This window comes from Crocuta crocuta, unplaced genomic scaffold (genome assembly GCF_008692635.1).
Source record: "Crocuta crocuta isolate KB4526 unplaced genomic scaffold, BGI_CrCroc_1.0 scaffold343, whole genome shotgun sequence".
Lineage (NCBI taxonomy): Eukaryota > Metazoa > Chordata > Mammalia > Carnivora > Hyaenidae > Crocuta > Crocuta crocuta.
The window spans coordinates 4,205,560-4,222,246 of record NW_027532679.1 but is presented as its reverse complement, the minus strand read 5'-3'; the positions used below and the strand labels follow the sequence as shown (position 1 = coordinate 4,222,246).

At 40.3% G+C, this 16,687-nt stretch overlaps 1 protein-coding gene across 2 annotated transcripts in view; it reads left to right on the top strand.

Annotated features, from left to right (window-relative positions):
* Positions 1–16,687, top strand: part of EBF1 (EBF transcription factor 1) — a 388,391-nt gene that overhangs the window by 14,030 nt on the left and 357,674 nt on the right. For both annotated transcript variants that reach the window (XM_077780761.1, XM_077780760.1), the window contains exon 4: positions 7,521–7,589. In XM_077780761.1, the coding sequence (XP_077636887.1) occupies positions 7,521–7,589 (69 nt within the window). The remainder of the gene's footprint in view (positions 1–7,520; positions 7,590–16,687) is intronic.

The window sequence follows — 16,687 nt, the reverse complement described above, 5'->3', positions numbered from 1 at the left end:
TGGCTAAAGGACTTACTGCCATTAGATTATAATTATTGCCTGTCTTTGAGACAAAACCTCTTTGACTTGATGGCATAGAATTCTTTTTGTGGAATTCTGGGAAGGTTTCTGCATTTTTGGTAAATTGGAATCTATCGTACCAATTATCACTATATTTTGCTAATACTTAGTGGTTAAGTTCTCTAAAAAATATGCCCCCTGAAGGATTTTTTAAAGCAGGAGTCTATAAGGGATTTGATTATACATGCATCTCAACATCCTGTGTTTAAATATAAGTGGAAAATAGGAACTATGCTTGGTAGGTGAGCCCTAGTTCCCAGCGCCCCAGGCAGGCCAGAGCAGATTTTTCTCTCCTTCCAGTGCACAGGAAGATTGCACGGGATGGGTGTTCTCTTTAGGAAAGCATGCTTTTTCCATTATCAGTGCCCAGCCTCCTGTGGGACCATGAGTTCCCAGGGCAAGCCTCGCCCCTTAAAATAGTCTGTTCTTTCTTACTCTTTTGCTGGCTTATTCTAGTCTCATGCTTCAGATTTCTACTTAAGCATGGTTTTCTTCAGGAAAGCATCTCTGACCCTTGGTCTGAGGTTTGTCCCCTTGTTATGAATTCCAATTATATACCATGTTTTTTTTTTTTTTTCATAGCGCCCAGCACGTTATAACTATGTGCCTAAGACCTGTCCTCCTTTGCTGAACTAAGAGCTCCTTGAAGGCAGAGAAGTCACTCGGCTTTCCTCTCTGATAGTTGTCCCATGTATGAAATGGGAGGAAAATGTTACTTCTCTTCCAGGGTGGTTATTAGGATTAAATGCTGTAATCCCAGTAAATACATGGCACCTGATATGGGAATAGCAGCAGTATGGGCAGTAATACTAATAGAAGCAAAAGTAGTAGTAACAGTGGCAACACTATCTGCAGGGTCTAGCTAAGTACCTGGTACATAGTCACTCGGAGTGAAAGATGATAAGAGAACACTGAAGGAAGGTGCCTACTATATAGCATTAAAATACTTTATTCATGAGGTTTGGTGGTTAAGGATGTTTTCATAAATTCTTTTAACACCTGCTATGTGCAAAGCACTGTGGAATGCAGAGCCAAAGGACTGCTCTTGCAGTAAAGAGTTTACAGGTTAGCCTGGGAGATGTGACCTGTAAGCAGGAGGCCAGGCTGCAGTGTAGACAGCGTTGCCTGTGATGAGGGAAGATGTACCTGCAGGTGGGGAGTAGCTGCAGGGATGAGGAGGGGGGTGAGATAGGAGAGTTTTAGAGGGTGTACGAAGAAGTGTCTGGGTCCGTTTGCTGGTGGTCTGGCAAGATTTCTCTGGGGAGAGGATTGCAGGTGGGTAGATTGCAGCCTGGAGCTGGGGAAAGTCAAGGTGAAAGATAGCCAGCTTTAGAAGTCTTTTCTCATAGTGGGGGCTGAAGTTATAGGCTTACATGGAATTGGAAAGAGTGGGAGAATAGAGTAGAGGACACGGGTACATTCTTGGGGAATGGTCATATTTAGTAGGAGGAAGAGTATGTTCAAGAATTAAGAAAAAGAACCTTGAGCATACTGGCCATTAGCAATAAAAGGGGGGTGTTTCCAAGATGGGAAGCCATCTTGGGTAAGTGCTAGAGAGATCCGGATGGACTTGAAGAGCGAAAAACACCAGAACATCACCGATGATCTTTGAGGGGAGACATTCAAGTAGGTGTTGAGGCCTGGAAGCCAGATTTTATGGGGTTAAGGTGGCAAGGAATGTTGGCGACCCTGGCAAAGAGAAAGGTGGGCAGAGAAGAAAGTAACTCAAGAGAGAAGGAGAATTTTTTTAAGAGAGTGGGAAGACTTGTTTGTAAATTAAGGGAAAGGGTGAACTTAACCATATCGCTATTAATCAGACCATTCATATAATTCATGGATCTCATTCTGTAGCCACGTGGGCAAAACAGGAAAGATAATCTTGTTTTCTGCCATACAGCTTAGAGACTGAGGTGGTGCTTTTCTCCAGTTGAAGTTCTACTTCTAGGAAGAGATTCCATGTCCCTATGACAAAGATCTGCAGGTCCCGTGACTGGCAAACATGTAAATGTTCTGATTTATGAAGCTGTGTGTCAGGTCACTAGAGATGTGCCACCTGCATTAGGCTACTAAGGAGGAGACTCACGTGTCTGCTTTTCCTTGAGTATGCCAAATTATCTGGAAGAGGCACAATCCTTCTGGGGAAAGGGATGCTGTTTGGAGTCCACAGTGTTTGTAGGATACCAAGTGCTGGGTACCCACTCCTGTGATGGGCCACATTGCTGTCCTGCCACTTGGGTTGCCGTTGAGAAGGGATGTGAAATAGTGGCTCCCTGCTCTGTGACAAAGTTAATTAGGAAACTTCAAGCCCCTCGATAGATGTCCACTTTAGGGATCAAATGCCAGGTCTATGGCTGGTACACTAAGAGCTTAAGAAAGACTGTTTTCAATGGATGAAGATCCATCTGTCACACAGTGATGAGGGTATAATTGCACTGCTATTTCTTTCATTAACACAGTAACTTTCCCCTTAAAGTGCTTTCATGTCCGCTGTTCCATGTCGTGTGTTGTTTCAGCCTGGGTGCTCTTCTGCCTTCAACATAGTGAATCTGTTCTCCCTTCATCCTGTCCTGTTTGGTTAATACCTGTCTTGTGTGTGGTGGAGGCAGGGCATCCCTTTCTTGGTCTTTCTGAGTTCGGTAGAAGGAACTAGGGGGCAGCTGGGTTTAGAGAAGAGATGAAAGAGAAAGGCTAGAAAGACCGTGGTGGGGAGGAAGGACTGGTTCTGGCTCAGCCTGGCTCTGGGCTCAGAACTACGAAGCTGCAAGGCGATAGATGTCAGCTCAGTCTCAAGGAAGACCTTCGTTCCCCAACTTACAGCTGATTTTTCTAGTTTTTTAATAGGAAAGTAATATTGCAATACAAAGGAGAAGACTGCAGAAGTATGGAAACAAAATATATCCCCTCCAGCCGCCACCCCATTTCTTATCGTACAGATTTCTTCGCTGAAGTTTCTCTTCATTTACTCAAAATATATTTCCTGAGGGCCTACTGTGCTCTGGGCTCTGTTCTAGTTGCTGGGGGTCTAGGGGTGAGCGAAGGAGTCTAAGACACTGTCCTCATGGAAAGACAGACAGTAAAGAAAAAGACAAATAAATATAAAATACGTGATGAGCCCTAGGGAGGAAAGTGAGACAGGATGCGGGAGCACTCTGGGGCAGTCAGTCAGAGAAGGGCTTTCTCAGGTGGTGACTTTGCCTAGAGATTTGAATGTAGCGAGGGTGTGAACTGGCCTGTGCCACATTCTCTCTTCCCCTCCCCGTCTCCCTTCACCCCTTCCTTTTTCTCCCAGAAATAGAACCATACTGTACATACTGTTCAGCAACTTGGCTTTCTCGACTCACAATTTGATTTAGACTTCTTTCCTTGAGGGGGTGTAAAAATCCACCTTCATCTTTCTTTTTTTTTTTTTTTTAATGTTTTATTTCTGAGAGAGAGAGACAGCGTGAGCAGAGGAGGGTCAGAGAGAGAGGGAGACACCGAATCTGAAACAGGCTCCAGGCTCTGAGCTGGCTGTCAGCACAGAGCCCGACGCGGGGCTCAAACCCACGAATCCTGAGGTCATGACCTGAGCCGAAATCGGACGCTTAACCGACTGAGCCACCCAGGCACCCCCACCTTCATCTTTTTTAATCCTGCACATAATTCCATATGTCCATGTATATGTATACACACAGAGACACATACATGTGTATGTATACATACAGAGACACATACATGTATATGTATATGTATACACACAGAGACACATACATGTATATGTACACACACATATATGTGCATATCTGTATATTTTTAAAGCGGCGCTCATCCCCTAGACACTATTTTGTCATCACTTCAGGTACAGAGCAAGGCCCAAGATGCCCACTTTGGGAATGATGACTGTGTGGTACAGTGACACGACCCCCCCAAGAGACAGGAAACCTGTTGGGGGGCATTTTTCATACTTTGCATGAAGTTTTTTTTATAAGTGTTAAGTGACCTCCAGCCCCTTCATTTTGTTTTCTCTTCTTTCCTTCATTGCCCCCTCTTATTCCTGTTCCATCTTTCCTTGTACACTTCTGTTCTTCACATCTGCTTTTCCCCCTAGGTCCCTTGGGGGCACAGCAGAGAGAAATGGTTCTCATTTATGCCGTGCTTCAATTCATCTGGCTGTGCTCAAGGGCATTTTTGTTTTAAGGGGATGAAGAAAGACAGTGCTTGAGTCAAAGGACAAGTCTCAGGCCTACTGTGGCTCTGGCTGGGGGCTGGTGCTTTGGTGTTTGGGGTGGGATGGGAGTGAACCTTCCTTCCATCTGCCGTGCACGCTCTGAGGTCAGCTTGGCTTCCTCTATCTGTCACCTTCCTATTTTCTTTGATTGTATTTCCCTCAGTACATTACATCATTCTTGAAGTCATTCGATCAATCAGTCAATCAATCAATATTCGGCTTCTCCATTCTATTTCAGGCCTTAAGCTACTCATTAGGCAAATGAAATGGACAGATTCTTCCTTTATTAAGCATATGGATTAGTGGGGGCATGGGGTGGAAGGAGAAATACAGTAATAAAAAATATATGAATCTATATATAAGTATATCATTTGCATTGTGTTAAATGCCCTGAAAGGAAGAACCAGGAGGAACCTGAAGGATATCAGGGCCAGCCTCTCTGGAGAAGGAGCGTAGAGTCTGAGCCTCAGCAGGCACTAGAGACTGGCTGACTAGGGAGAGGTTGGAGGACAGACCAGGTAGAAGGCCAGCCCAGGCCTAGACCTGAGGTCAGACTCAGTGAGGCATATTGGAGAGATTGAAATTGGCCAGTGACGTTGGAGCATGGCAAGTCAGAGGAGAGTGATAGTAGGTTGGGAGGTGGTCTGGCACCATGTCATGCCATAGATCTATTCTGAGTGCTGGGGGAAGCCATATAGGTCTTGGGCAGTGAAGTGACCCATTGACATTTTGAAGAATTCATGCTGGCTGTTTTAGGCAGTGAAGAGTGGAGGCAGCGAGGCTAGATGGGAGGCCACTGAAGAAGTTCAAGTAAGAAGTGTAAGCGATGTGGATGAGGGTGATGGCAGTGAGGAGAGAGAGAGAACCAGGCACGATATGTAGATTCTGCTCTGAAATTGTCTTCATGCAATGTGGGGACATCCTTGGAACATAGTTAGTCTAGACAGGCCTGTGATGAGGGGTCAACCATTGGGAGCCTGAGTTACTCACTCACTGTTTTGAAAAAAAAAAAAAAAAAAGGGAAAATGATGAGGAGAAATAGGCCTTCCCATCCATTGGTTTTCTCCCTGGGTGAAGGGGACATGGACTCTGTCAGTAGATTGGAGACCTGCTGCTTCTGCAGAGCACAGAGAAGCTTTGCTCGGGTTTAGAGAAAGAGGAGGTTGGAGCAGGAAGGGGCAGGAAGTGATGATGATACTGCCCTTCATTGAGTACTTAGTAGGGCTTGTTGCAGAGCCCAAATTTATACCCTGATTGCCCTGAATCTGTGCCCTGGCACTCGAGGTGGGTATTGCAGATGCTCCACTTTACAAATGAGAAAACTAAGATTCTGTGGGATACAGTACCTTGCTTAAGGTCACACAGGTAGCTCTGTCTGGAGCCAGTGTTTTTAACTACCATGCTCCTCTGGAAAGCCCTTGATAGGAAGATGTAGGGGATCAGAGTTAAGAGATGATGGGATTTAGTTTTTAAATTATTATTATTTTTGCAAGCATTCCAACCACTGTACTTCTCATTCCCTTGTTTTCTCTTCTGTCTCTTGGGTATTGGGATATTTTGGGCTTTCTATCTCCATAGTACTGGCATAAGGAGAACTTAGGCCTAAGGGAAATAGTTCCCTTTTATTTTTTTAATGTTTTATTTATTTCTGAGAGAGAGACAGCATGAGCAGGGGAGAGTCAGAGAGAGAGGGAGATACAGAATCTGAAACAGGCTCCAGACTCTGAGCTGGCTGTCAGCACAGAGCCCAACATGGGGCTTGAACCCACGAACCATGAGATCATGACTTGAGCTGAAGTCAGATGGTTAACCGACTGAGCCACCCAGGCGCCCCAAAATAGTTCCCTTTGAATCCGGAAAGGAAAGGCTATACAGTGGATGGAGTGACTTTCAGCTGGGGCTTTGACAAAGGAGATACAGTTCTTACTATTATTTTCTGAAGATATGAGAGACGAAGAGAATTAACACCAAATTTGGAAGCTGATTCTCTTCTCAGAGGTATAGTCACAGTCAGGAAAGAGACTACCCAACCAACTTTGGTGAAAGACTCTCTATCCAGGAGTATATTTCTGGGTCCTGAAAATGAAGTTCAATGTTTGGTTCTCTCCAGCAGCTCTCTAAATTTAGGCTCTGTGATTCACTAAGTAAAATGTGTGTGTGTGTGTGTGTGTGTGTGCGTGTGTGTGCACACCCGTGCCTGTGTAAGAAGGGCGAAAAGTGCATATTTTACTTGTGGTGCGTGGCAATGTATAACACCTGGGTAACTTCCTTGACTGATCAAACGTGCTTTTATAGTGTGCCGCTCAGTGTAGACTGACCAGTGCACACATATTTTATTTGTGAACAAGTCTCAGATGGACAGTTTTCTGTCGACCAAGGGTAATTTTCAAAAACCTTAATTTTTAACCCCTTAGAAGCATCCCAGTTTTACTGAAACTAATAGCCTTATCATCACAGCTGTGGTGGGATTTTGATAGTGGGTGCTTTTCTTGCCCATGGCTGCTATTTTCTCCCCAACCTAATTAAAAGCATCCATTGTCAGGGCTGTGCTAGCCTTTGGATCAACTGCCCATAATACTTTCAGAAAACTTAAATGATGGCCAGCACTGGACACAGAAGCCAGAGATGATGTGGGTCTCCACTTTCTTTTATCTTGCCTCTTCTTTGTCTTTGTTACTATGTTGTACTTTTATTCTCATGAAGATGGTTCAAAAGCAAACAGTTAGAGCTTTAGGATATGGGGCAGGCTGGGGTTGAAGGAAGCGTCTGTCCTGAAAAAGAAAGGAAAAGAAAAAGGAATCCATTTAATACAAAATGTCTGGAGGGGGAGAAATCACTCATACCTCATTATTGACACATTCTGCACAATTAGTGTGATCTTGAGGGAAGAACGTTTGAGCCACCCACAACCCTGAATATTCTCATTGGGTAGATGTAATAATAATGCATTTCACAGTGAACTCTTCAACACTGCGGGCAGTCATGGGGAGACCCCCCATCTTAGGGCTGTCAGTCGTGGCTCCAGCACAGTCCCTCTTCCTCCCTCCTTCTTTGTTCAGAGAGAGGTTAAGCCTGGTCATTAACCCATAGGTGACCCACATAGAATTTTCTGTCCCAGGGATCCGTTGATTGCAGGTATGGCTTTGTGGTAATTCTAGCATTTGCAACCCAGCAATTTGAACCTTCTGTCTGCCTAAATGATGATTTTTACATTGTAATGGTTGTACTAAATCCTTTCGTTTTTGCTCCATAGCCGCTGTTGTGACAAGAAAAGCTGTGGCAACCGAAATGAGACTCCCTCAGATCCAGTGATAATTGACAGGTAGGGACCACTCTACTTTCACTGGATTCTTATTCCTCATTATAATGAAACACCTGCCTTGTGTCGCTCATGGGCGAGGGATAGGAATGCATGTGGCCGAAATTTGCCTGTTGGTCATGACTAAGCTGCGCCGAGCTCTTGCAATTCCTGGGAAAACCATATGGAATGTTCTTTGGAGGCCCGTTTTCTTGGATTGCTTCGGTTTTGTGGCTGATTCGTGCTCTTAAAGGAATATTTCTTTCTTTCCTGACTTTCTGTGGCTCAATCCTCATGCTGTGCCAGGAAGCTTCAGAAATAAAATAATAGTTTGTGATTTATGAAATGTGGTTGGGTGCTTATAAATATTTAACTTTTATTTGAAAAATGTTTGAATCATTATCACTTTTAGCTACAGTAGTTCTGTTGGACGTAATCCATCTACATTTTAAGGTTTTATTTATGCATAAAAGCAGTTTTAAAGAGATCTGTGAACCAAGTCTTTCTACTGTTATCTTCTGCATTTGATGGTGGCTCATACTATATTGTAAGTTGATTAATTTATCCTGCTTGTCTTAATTACTGTGTTTTTCAACAGATCCATATTACTAATCTGACATGACCAAGTAAATCACTATAGAACAATAAATTTGTTTTAGTTGTTCGGTGCAGTTTGGAGTCAGTGTGTGCGTATATTATGCAAAGTCGCATTCCAAATATTCATTTTACATTTTAATTATTGAAATTCATTGTATGGAAACATGTATGATAAACCATTTGTTACATAGCATTACTCATTGAGAGTTAAATGGCCTGGGAGGTTTATAGATACTGTCAGTTGTCAGCGAGGAAAAGAGCTAGCACCCCCCTAGTAGCTGGAAACGAGTCTTGCAAATTAGGCTGACAGATCCCTCACTGAGGATATCAACAGCTGACCAAAAAGTTCCTTTTGGGTTTGGTAATACTGATTAAAAAAAACCCTATCTATCTGTTTTTCCAATTCTTTACCTTTTGGGGGCTTACTTTCTTGTTTTTCGGTTAACTGGAAAACTGCTTCATCATAATTTATGTCAAAACATTGATTTATTGATTTTGACTTATGTGGTTCCACAAGCTTCAACCCAATTTTGATTGCCAAGTAGCTTTCTAAAGCTTACATTTCAACTAGACATCTTAACTAAGGAGATCTCTAATATTCACCCAAAGCATACACCTTTGCTTGATAACTGGGTACTAATATACTTGATTCAAAGTGAACACGTGTAAATGTTCAGTGTGCAGTGAGTTGCGCGTGCTGCCTGTAGCGTTAAGAGTAGCATGCTTATCTGGGAGAGCAGACATGCCAGTCATGTGATTCCTTCTTTTGCAGTGCAAGATAAATCTTCAAATGAAAAAGGTCAAAAATAAATATAACCTTTATGGTGTTTTGTTTTATTTAAATACATCTCTTCAAACTACCATTAGTTATTTTGAGCAAGCTTTTCTTATGCTTCTGTTAAAAAGAAAGTGTTGTGATCAAAGGACCAGTCCAAATATTCCCCCAAACTTGGAAACTGTAAAACATTTTGTTCTGCCGCACTGTTCCTTCTGGTTTAGATGATGGCAAGAACCGTACCTTGCCACCCGCAATGAAAACACTTTTTTTTTTTGGTGCTTGTGAATGGGTTAAGCTTTTAAGTTCTTCATTTGGTTTTAAGCCGTGACTCTGATATAGAAGGTTGATATGACTGTGGTTTGAATAACATTTGATTTTGACCTGTTCTTGTGGGTTGCGATGGCATAAGAAACTTGACTCAGCAGCGCTGTAATTAGCCCGGCCCGTGTTTTTGAAACAGGATTGTGTTACCTGGATTGCATTAGTGTGGCTTCTATTGTTGCCGCCTTGCATCTGTCCCAGTAGGGTACTTAAAACCTTTTCTTGGCGGGGGTAGTTCAAACAATTTAGGCAAAATAAGTATGCACTTTATACTGTTGGTGGCTTCAGAGATATTGCTCATGACATTTATCCTTTTCATTCTTTTTTCTTTTTTGGTTTGACAAAGTAGAAAACAGTGTGTAGCCAATGTTGGTCCCTTAAGAGAGGAGTATTTTAAAAATGACTGAAACCCAGCGTATCTGCAAAAATCTCAACATATGTTTATTTGCTGGCGATTGCCACTGTCTCCCATGAACTGTCTTTTCAAGCAGTGATGCCAGCTGATATGCAAAACCCCATTTAGCTATTTTTATTTGCATCTGAGTTTTCAGAATTTATTCGTCCTTGAGTCTGCCAAAGGTTTTAAAAGCTCCAGTCCTGTCTATGCTGATAGGTGAAACTTTCATTTTTAACAAAGAGAGAAGAAAATAAAAACAAGAAAAGAACTTATACAAGGAAGGGCAAAATAGAAAAGATTTTTCAATTCCATGAAATTGCTGCAAAGGAAAAAAAAATGATGGCAACTGTGTTTGAATTTCATAGTTTCCAATTTGATTCTATATTACCGATTGCATAATATCTGCGTTACGTGCTTAGGGTTTGATTTGCTTTCAGATTTATGGATGTGGATCTCTGCATATTTTGCAAAAATAGGTTATGGGGCCTGCATTCAGTAGCAACAGTAACTGTTTTTTACAAGATGCATACAATATGCAATTATAGAGCTGAAGGTACAGGCAATCACTGTGTTAGGATTTAGCATAGTTTTAACACGAAGTCACCTTTTGGGCACCAATAATTTTTAGCTCCCTTTGCTTGTCCTTCGGATTTTGGAAGAACACTGCTATTTTTATCAGTCAAAAGACTTTTAGCAGTGGTTATTCAGGAAAACTATTTATAGGATAGATAGAAGAGGTTTTCTGGTCATACGGCAGTGGTGCAGGGTAAGCTATTTCTGTGTTAAATTTTGGCTGTATTATTTGCTGCCAGTGACTTGGGGACATCAGCTTGGCATATTCCATCAGAAAAGTGGAATTAACAAAATCAGCAGTTGCATATCGTGATTTAGAAAATGGGTTTCTACTTCCTTCTTTCATCATAGCATGCAACCAAGTAAGAAAAATATGACCTAAATTCTTTCTACATTTGTGACAATTTGTCAAGTCACTTTAGAAAAGTTGAGAGGACAATTTCTGTAAATGTAGAAGGTATGCATGTGGAGTTGATTGCTAGGTTGTATTTCTGCCCGATGCCAAATGGCTTGATTAAGAATTATAAAGACCAGGCTGTGCCCAATGATCCAGATATTCGGGCTGTGTAGACATGGAGAAAGTCAAAAGCGTTATGTTTAATAACTGATGACCAGGAACTAATAACAGCAAATTTCATTATCATTGAGGTAAACGGCTATGTGTGGTAATTATTGTTAAAAAGTAAAAACTGACTTGCTGTTATTAAATTAAGGTGGAGATTGATTTAACATATTTGCATAGTAACTCATATTTGAATTTAAAAGGTTTGCAATAAAATTCATGTTTAGAAATTGAATAAATTGTAGTTTTATTACTACATTGCATATCCTTGTGTCCTAACCTTTTTCCTTGGAGTTATCTTAGTTCAATAAATAAAACCTCATTAGACTATTCCCATTTCAACGAGTTTATTAAATTTTGCAGGAGTAATTAGCATAAGCTGTGCTAATTTTTCTGGAAGACTAATGAGGGAGGTTCTTAATTAGGTTTACTTTGTAAGAATCAGAAAAGATGATAATGACAAAAGTCACATAGGGTAGTCTGAATTGGGAACCCAGTTTTTCTGAATCTAAAAGAAAAATCCTCCATTTTCTATGTGGAAACTTCTTTATAAATACTTGGACTGAATATCTGAAGTGTGCAGACTCTTATTCCATATCTAGTTAGGATTACCATCCATTCTTGATTTGCTTCACGAAACTCTTTATTTTCCTATCCTTGATTCACTAAACTATCTTTGAGCAATGACATGGATGAATACAGATGGTCTTACAGAAACATTTCTTTCTCCAAATTATACTATAGGATTCCTTTCACATAGAGCCCCAGAGTTTCCGGCCAGATTTGTTTTGCTCATTTCCGGTAGGGCAGGGTAGGGTACAGCTCAATATTTGTTTGTTTGGTTTTTCAATTTAGGATCAGTGTGATTGATGAAATAGACTAAGGGAGAAAAGAAGTCCCCAGTTCTTCATGTCCTTGCACTGTGGATACTGAGCAGTTAACAAGTGGAATTTTCTCTTCTAAGAAATAGAAATAATAAAGGGTGAAATTCTCCTTCAAATTATGTCTTCCTGTCTCTTGTGAATTTAGGCATAGTTCTTTTGAGATAAAATACGGCTTGAGTAACATGCAAGTTTTGAGTTCTTCACTCAAAAAGACATGGATTTTTAAGCCTGTTGACTAGTACACCTCTAAAAATTTTGGATTTGCTTATTATAACTTTAATAGATTTGCCTTTCTTTTCCATTTATAAGATCCCTGTATCTGTGTTTGAGATGAAAGCCTTGTGATACAACATTTAAAAAAATACATGAATTTTATAACATGAAAAACCTAGCTTGTTTAGAATTACTGTTCTTCAGGCCACACTTACCCGAGGGTGTCCCAAAAAGAAAAAAAAAAAAAAGCCTGTATCTGTCTTTTCCAATATTGTCTAAAGATTTTCCATATCTAGATCACTTTCACTTAGGTAACACAAGTTGGGTTTGCTTTATGATTATTGTCTGATAGAGAATGTTCAGGAGTAAAAATAATAGAATGTGCATTTTACCTGTTGAATTTACATGACATACATCATATGAACAGCTTAACCAGGTAAGGGGTTTTCAGAGAAAAAATTTTATTTAAAATCCATCCTTCAACTAAAAGTCACAAATTCTGTGATGCTGTGACTGAACTTTTTAGAAAAGTGCAGTGTTGTCTTATCAACATCTAACATCCTGATTAAAGTGGCTCAATGTATTTATATAAGATAGATGTCCATCTGTATAACAGGAAGATAATGGTAAAACTTTGGAATTACCATAGAGTACTCTGGGGCATATAATAAAGTCCTCAACTACATGAACATAACATACTTTAATTAAAGTTGCAAATGAGGCTTTTTGTCAGTTTCATTTCATTGATCTTTCAACTCTTATGATTTTGGTCCTTCTACCAAGTTTTTAGAAGGGCCAACCACATAAATAATCACACTGTAAGATACACAAACTGCTGTCTGGAGTGTGAACAACCAACCAGAGTTACAAATGCATATCTTGGAGTTCTGATAAGCCTTTATATCATCTGATTTCCTAACCTTGGATACTCAGTAAAAATAAAAGGAAGAGGAATTCACCCTTTAAAATTGCCCCAGGCAGGATAATTGCTGTCTTCTTGGTTGGATTGAGAGGTTTGCATTTTTCCAAAAGTGAAAAGCCAGCATCGACATTGAGCGTGAATTTATGGTTGTTTATTAACCCTAGTGTATTTAAACATTTGTTTTCTCAGTGGGAATTCCTATGTGATTATTAGTGATGAGGCTTATGTGAGAGAGTATCATTCTAAATTTTATCACATATCAGATAATACCATTCTGAATATGAGATGAGCTCTGTACATTTGTGTGCAGTTTGCTACCATGATAAGAAAATAACGAATACAATAAGCTAATAGCAGTCTGTATTCCATTTGCTATCAGCTGTTCCCAAATACACAGCCAGGATACATTAAAATGCATTTCAAATACGCTGACAATATATCATAATGCAAAGTACTTTTACATGGTATAATACTACTGCAGACACTGTATAATGAACAACAGTGGTTTTCCTGTAAAGGAAATAATGGCAGCAACTTCCAAGAAATGTATTTAACGAAGCTTCAGAGAATCAGCAGTGTACGTGTATGACTGGCCCGGGTGTCTGCTCGTGGTATGGGTTTTTATCCCATGTCATCATAGCTTTGCTTTTGTAACAGTTTTGGAAAAATACAGAAAAGCAGCACAAACTTCCCTTTGTGTCATCTAGCAACTTTGTGTAGTCAGTTTGTGATGAGACTATATCACTATATTAAATATGCTTTTGCTTTTCTAAAAGAAGTTACTTAGAATGGGAGCTGCCCCCCCCAAGTGCAACTCTCCATTGATAAATTCCCCTCACTCCTCCCTACTGCCAGCACCTGACCAAACTCTCCAACAAAAATTGACCAGATTTTAAAAACTCCATTTAGAGTTTCCTTGATAAAAAGAGATGGTACTTTAGTCATTTTAATTTGCATGAGGCATTATTTGAAATAGATTATTAATTCTTCATTCTTTCCTCTCCCTTGCCCTATCCTTTCTTTTGTAAACTGTGTAACCATATCCTGTTCTGGACAATATAAAAGTGACCTAAATACTCCAATTGCAATCAATGAAATATGGTGAACAGTACAGGTTTGTTTTGGGTTGCTTACTGCCTTTAAAGGTGTGGGTAGATGAAGATAAATCTGCCTCAAAAACTCTCCAGTTTCAAGCCTTTGTCCAGAAACAAATGAAGGTTTTAACGTTACAGTACTTATTGTAATAGAATTTTAATTGCCTTAATCCTGCTAAAGTGTGAAGCTGAGTGTGTGTGTGCGCGTGTGTGTGTGTATGTGTTCTTCATGGGGAGGGGAATCAAGCCGAAAAAAACTCTGCATATTTTCAATGAGGGGTGGGGTGGGGGTCACATATGGTAAATGATGCAAACTTAATGAACCTGATTCTGGGGAAAAGAATGCCACTGGCGTTTCATCCGTGTAATATATACTCCACTTTCAGTGGGAACAGAGTGGTCTTCGCTGTGCTTTGGGGATTTTTATTTTTGAAGGTGAAGTGCTTCGTTTCAGTTCCAAACTTGCCTGCAAACCTTACTTTGGAAAGACTTAACTAGACAAGCTGACAAATTATATAGCTTGATCCCACACAATAACCTCCAAAATGGCACTCGGTAACTATACCATCCCGCTAACTGTTTGAGGCACAATAGTTTTGTAATATAATATAAAGTAATAGTGTTAGCCAACACATCTTTAATAAGATATTGTTCGTGCCTTTGCCATATGCTACGGAGCAGCCTCTCACTCGGTGGGCCTTTTGATTCCTCTCAATAAGATTATTTCAAATACTCTAATCCTGAATCATTGACATGAATACAAAAGCCTAGTGACATCTAATAGATGCCTCTTAGCTTTGCTTTTCCTCTTGTTCCTTTCCTTTTTCTTCTCTTTTTACCTGACAAAAAGCTTATAGACACTTGGGCTCTGTCTCTCAGTAGCAGCATGGGGGGCTCCTCATGAAGTATAAAGGAGGAAAAAGGACTGACAGAGGCCCGATAAGCTACAGAGTGAAGGACCATAGATTAAAAGTAAATGCCAGTAAATCCTACCCTGTACACTTACTTGTTCTTTTATTGTTTTCTTTAACACTTTCAGTGCCAAGGCAGGGAAAAAAGAGAAAATGATAATCAAATTGCACACTGCATTTTTAAGCTGGATGTGGTCACTGTACAGACCGTATAGAGTTTCAGCAAGATTCGCAGATTTTGGTTCGTGTAAAGTTTGTAGAGGTTAAAAAAATGCCCTTTAATCAAAATCAAGACCCCCCTCAAGAACTTTTTGCTCGTTTGCTGCTTGATTGATGAAATATTGATACTATGTGTGCGGGGAGTTGGGTGAGCAGATCAGAAGAGTCCTTCTATGGGTGTGAACACTCATGATCTAGCATTTCAGTATTCAAAGAACTTTTCCTTGTCTTTCTTAATCAATGAATTGGAAGTTAGCAAAGGGAAATGTTGGGATGTTTTGTCCCATGATATTACCTGTTTCTTTTTCTTATGGTCTCAGTCCCTGTAGTGTCCTGAATACACTGCCTGAAGGGGACGGTGCTCTCCACTCAGGCTGACAACTTTTCTGACGGTCGGATGTCGTTTTCTCCTCCATCTTTCCAGAGCAACCATGATTTGACTAAGGCTTTCCTCCCTCCGCCACTTTATCTGAATATCAGGCAATCATGCTATTTGCAATTTATTTATTATTGTTCAACAGAACAATAATTTTCTCCTATTTTTAATATGCTTCTCTTTTATTAGTATTCTGATCTGTTAGTAATATCTTAAAACACCATTTTTAGTAGTATTGGGTGCAATATTGGTTGAAGTTGCCTCACAAAATGGAAAGTTTGAAGAACTTTGGGCCTGCATCAGGTTTGGTTACTCTCACACCTGCACACACACACACACACACACACACACACACACACATTCTCTCTCTTTACAAAGACAAAAATAAAAAATGAGAGATGAGAAATCTCTTTTCTGTTTATTAGAAAGTTCTTAGAAAAGATAGTTGGTTGTCTGTGACACTATTACAAGCAGTATTGAAAACCTATGATTCTCTATACAAACTTGGTGTTTTCTTAAAGCCAAATGACAATCTCAGATGAATGGTGCACATCTCAAAATATCTTTAAAAAACAGAGTCCTTCTTTCTGTGGCTGTAGGAGTAGAAGTGTCCAATTCTGGCCATTCATATATTCTCTTAAAGACCGGCATCTGAATCCTGGCCTATGAGCCCCTTAACACAATACGAATAACATCTTTGACCTATATGAGTTTCGTAGTCAGTACATTTGAATGGTACTTGAAAGTTTCAGAGATCTTTATGGTATAATATTTCAGAGAATTCTTTTCATACAAATGTGAGGGCACCTATTAACTCAGTTTACAGTGGGTAAACTGAGGCACATAGCCTAAGGAAATTAGTGAGAAAGCAAGTGATTAGAAACCCCATCTCGTAGCTCTCAGCCTGAATTTTTTTCCCTCCTCAATTGCCCAGTAAAAAAAAAAAAAGTTTTCAGTATTTCATGTAGTCTAACTTATGTTTCTTGGTACCCACAATTTATCCTTTCCATGTATTAATTAATTTATTTATTTTTAATATTTTTTATTTATTTCTAGGAGAGAGAGAGAGAGAGATAGCGTGAGCAGGGGAGGGTCAGAGAGAGAGGGAGTCACAGACTGAAACAGGCTCCAGGCTCTGAGCTGGAAGTCAGCACAGAGCCCGACGCGGGGCTCAAACCCACAAACCGCGAGATCATGACCTAAGCGAAAGTCGGACGCTTAGCCGACTAAGCCACCCAGGCGCCCCTCCATGTATTAATTTAAACCTTTGTATCT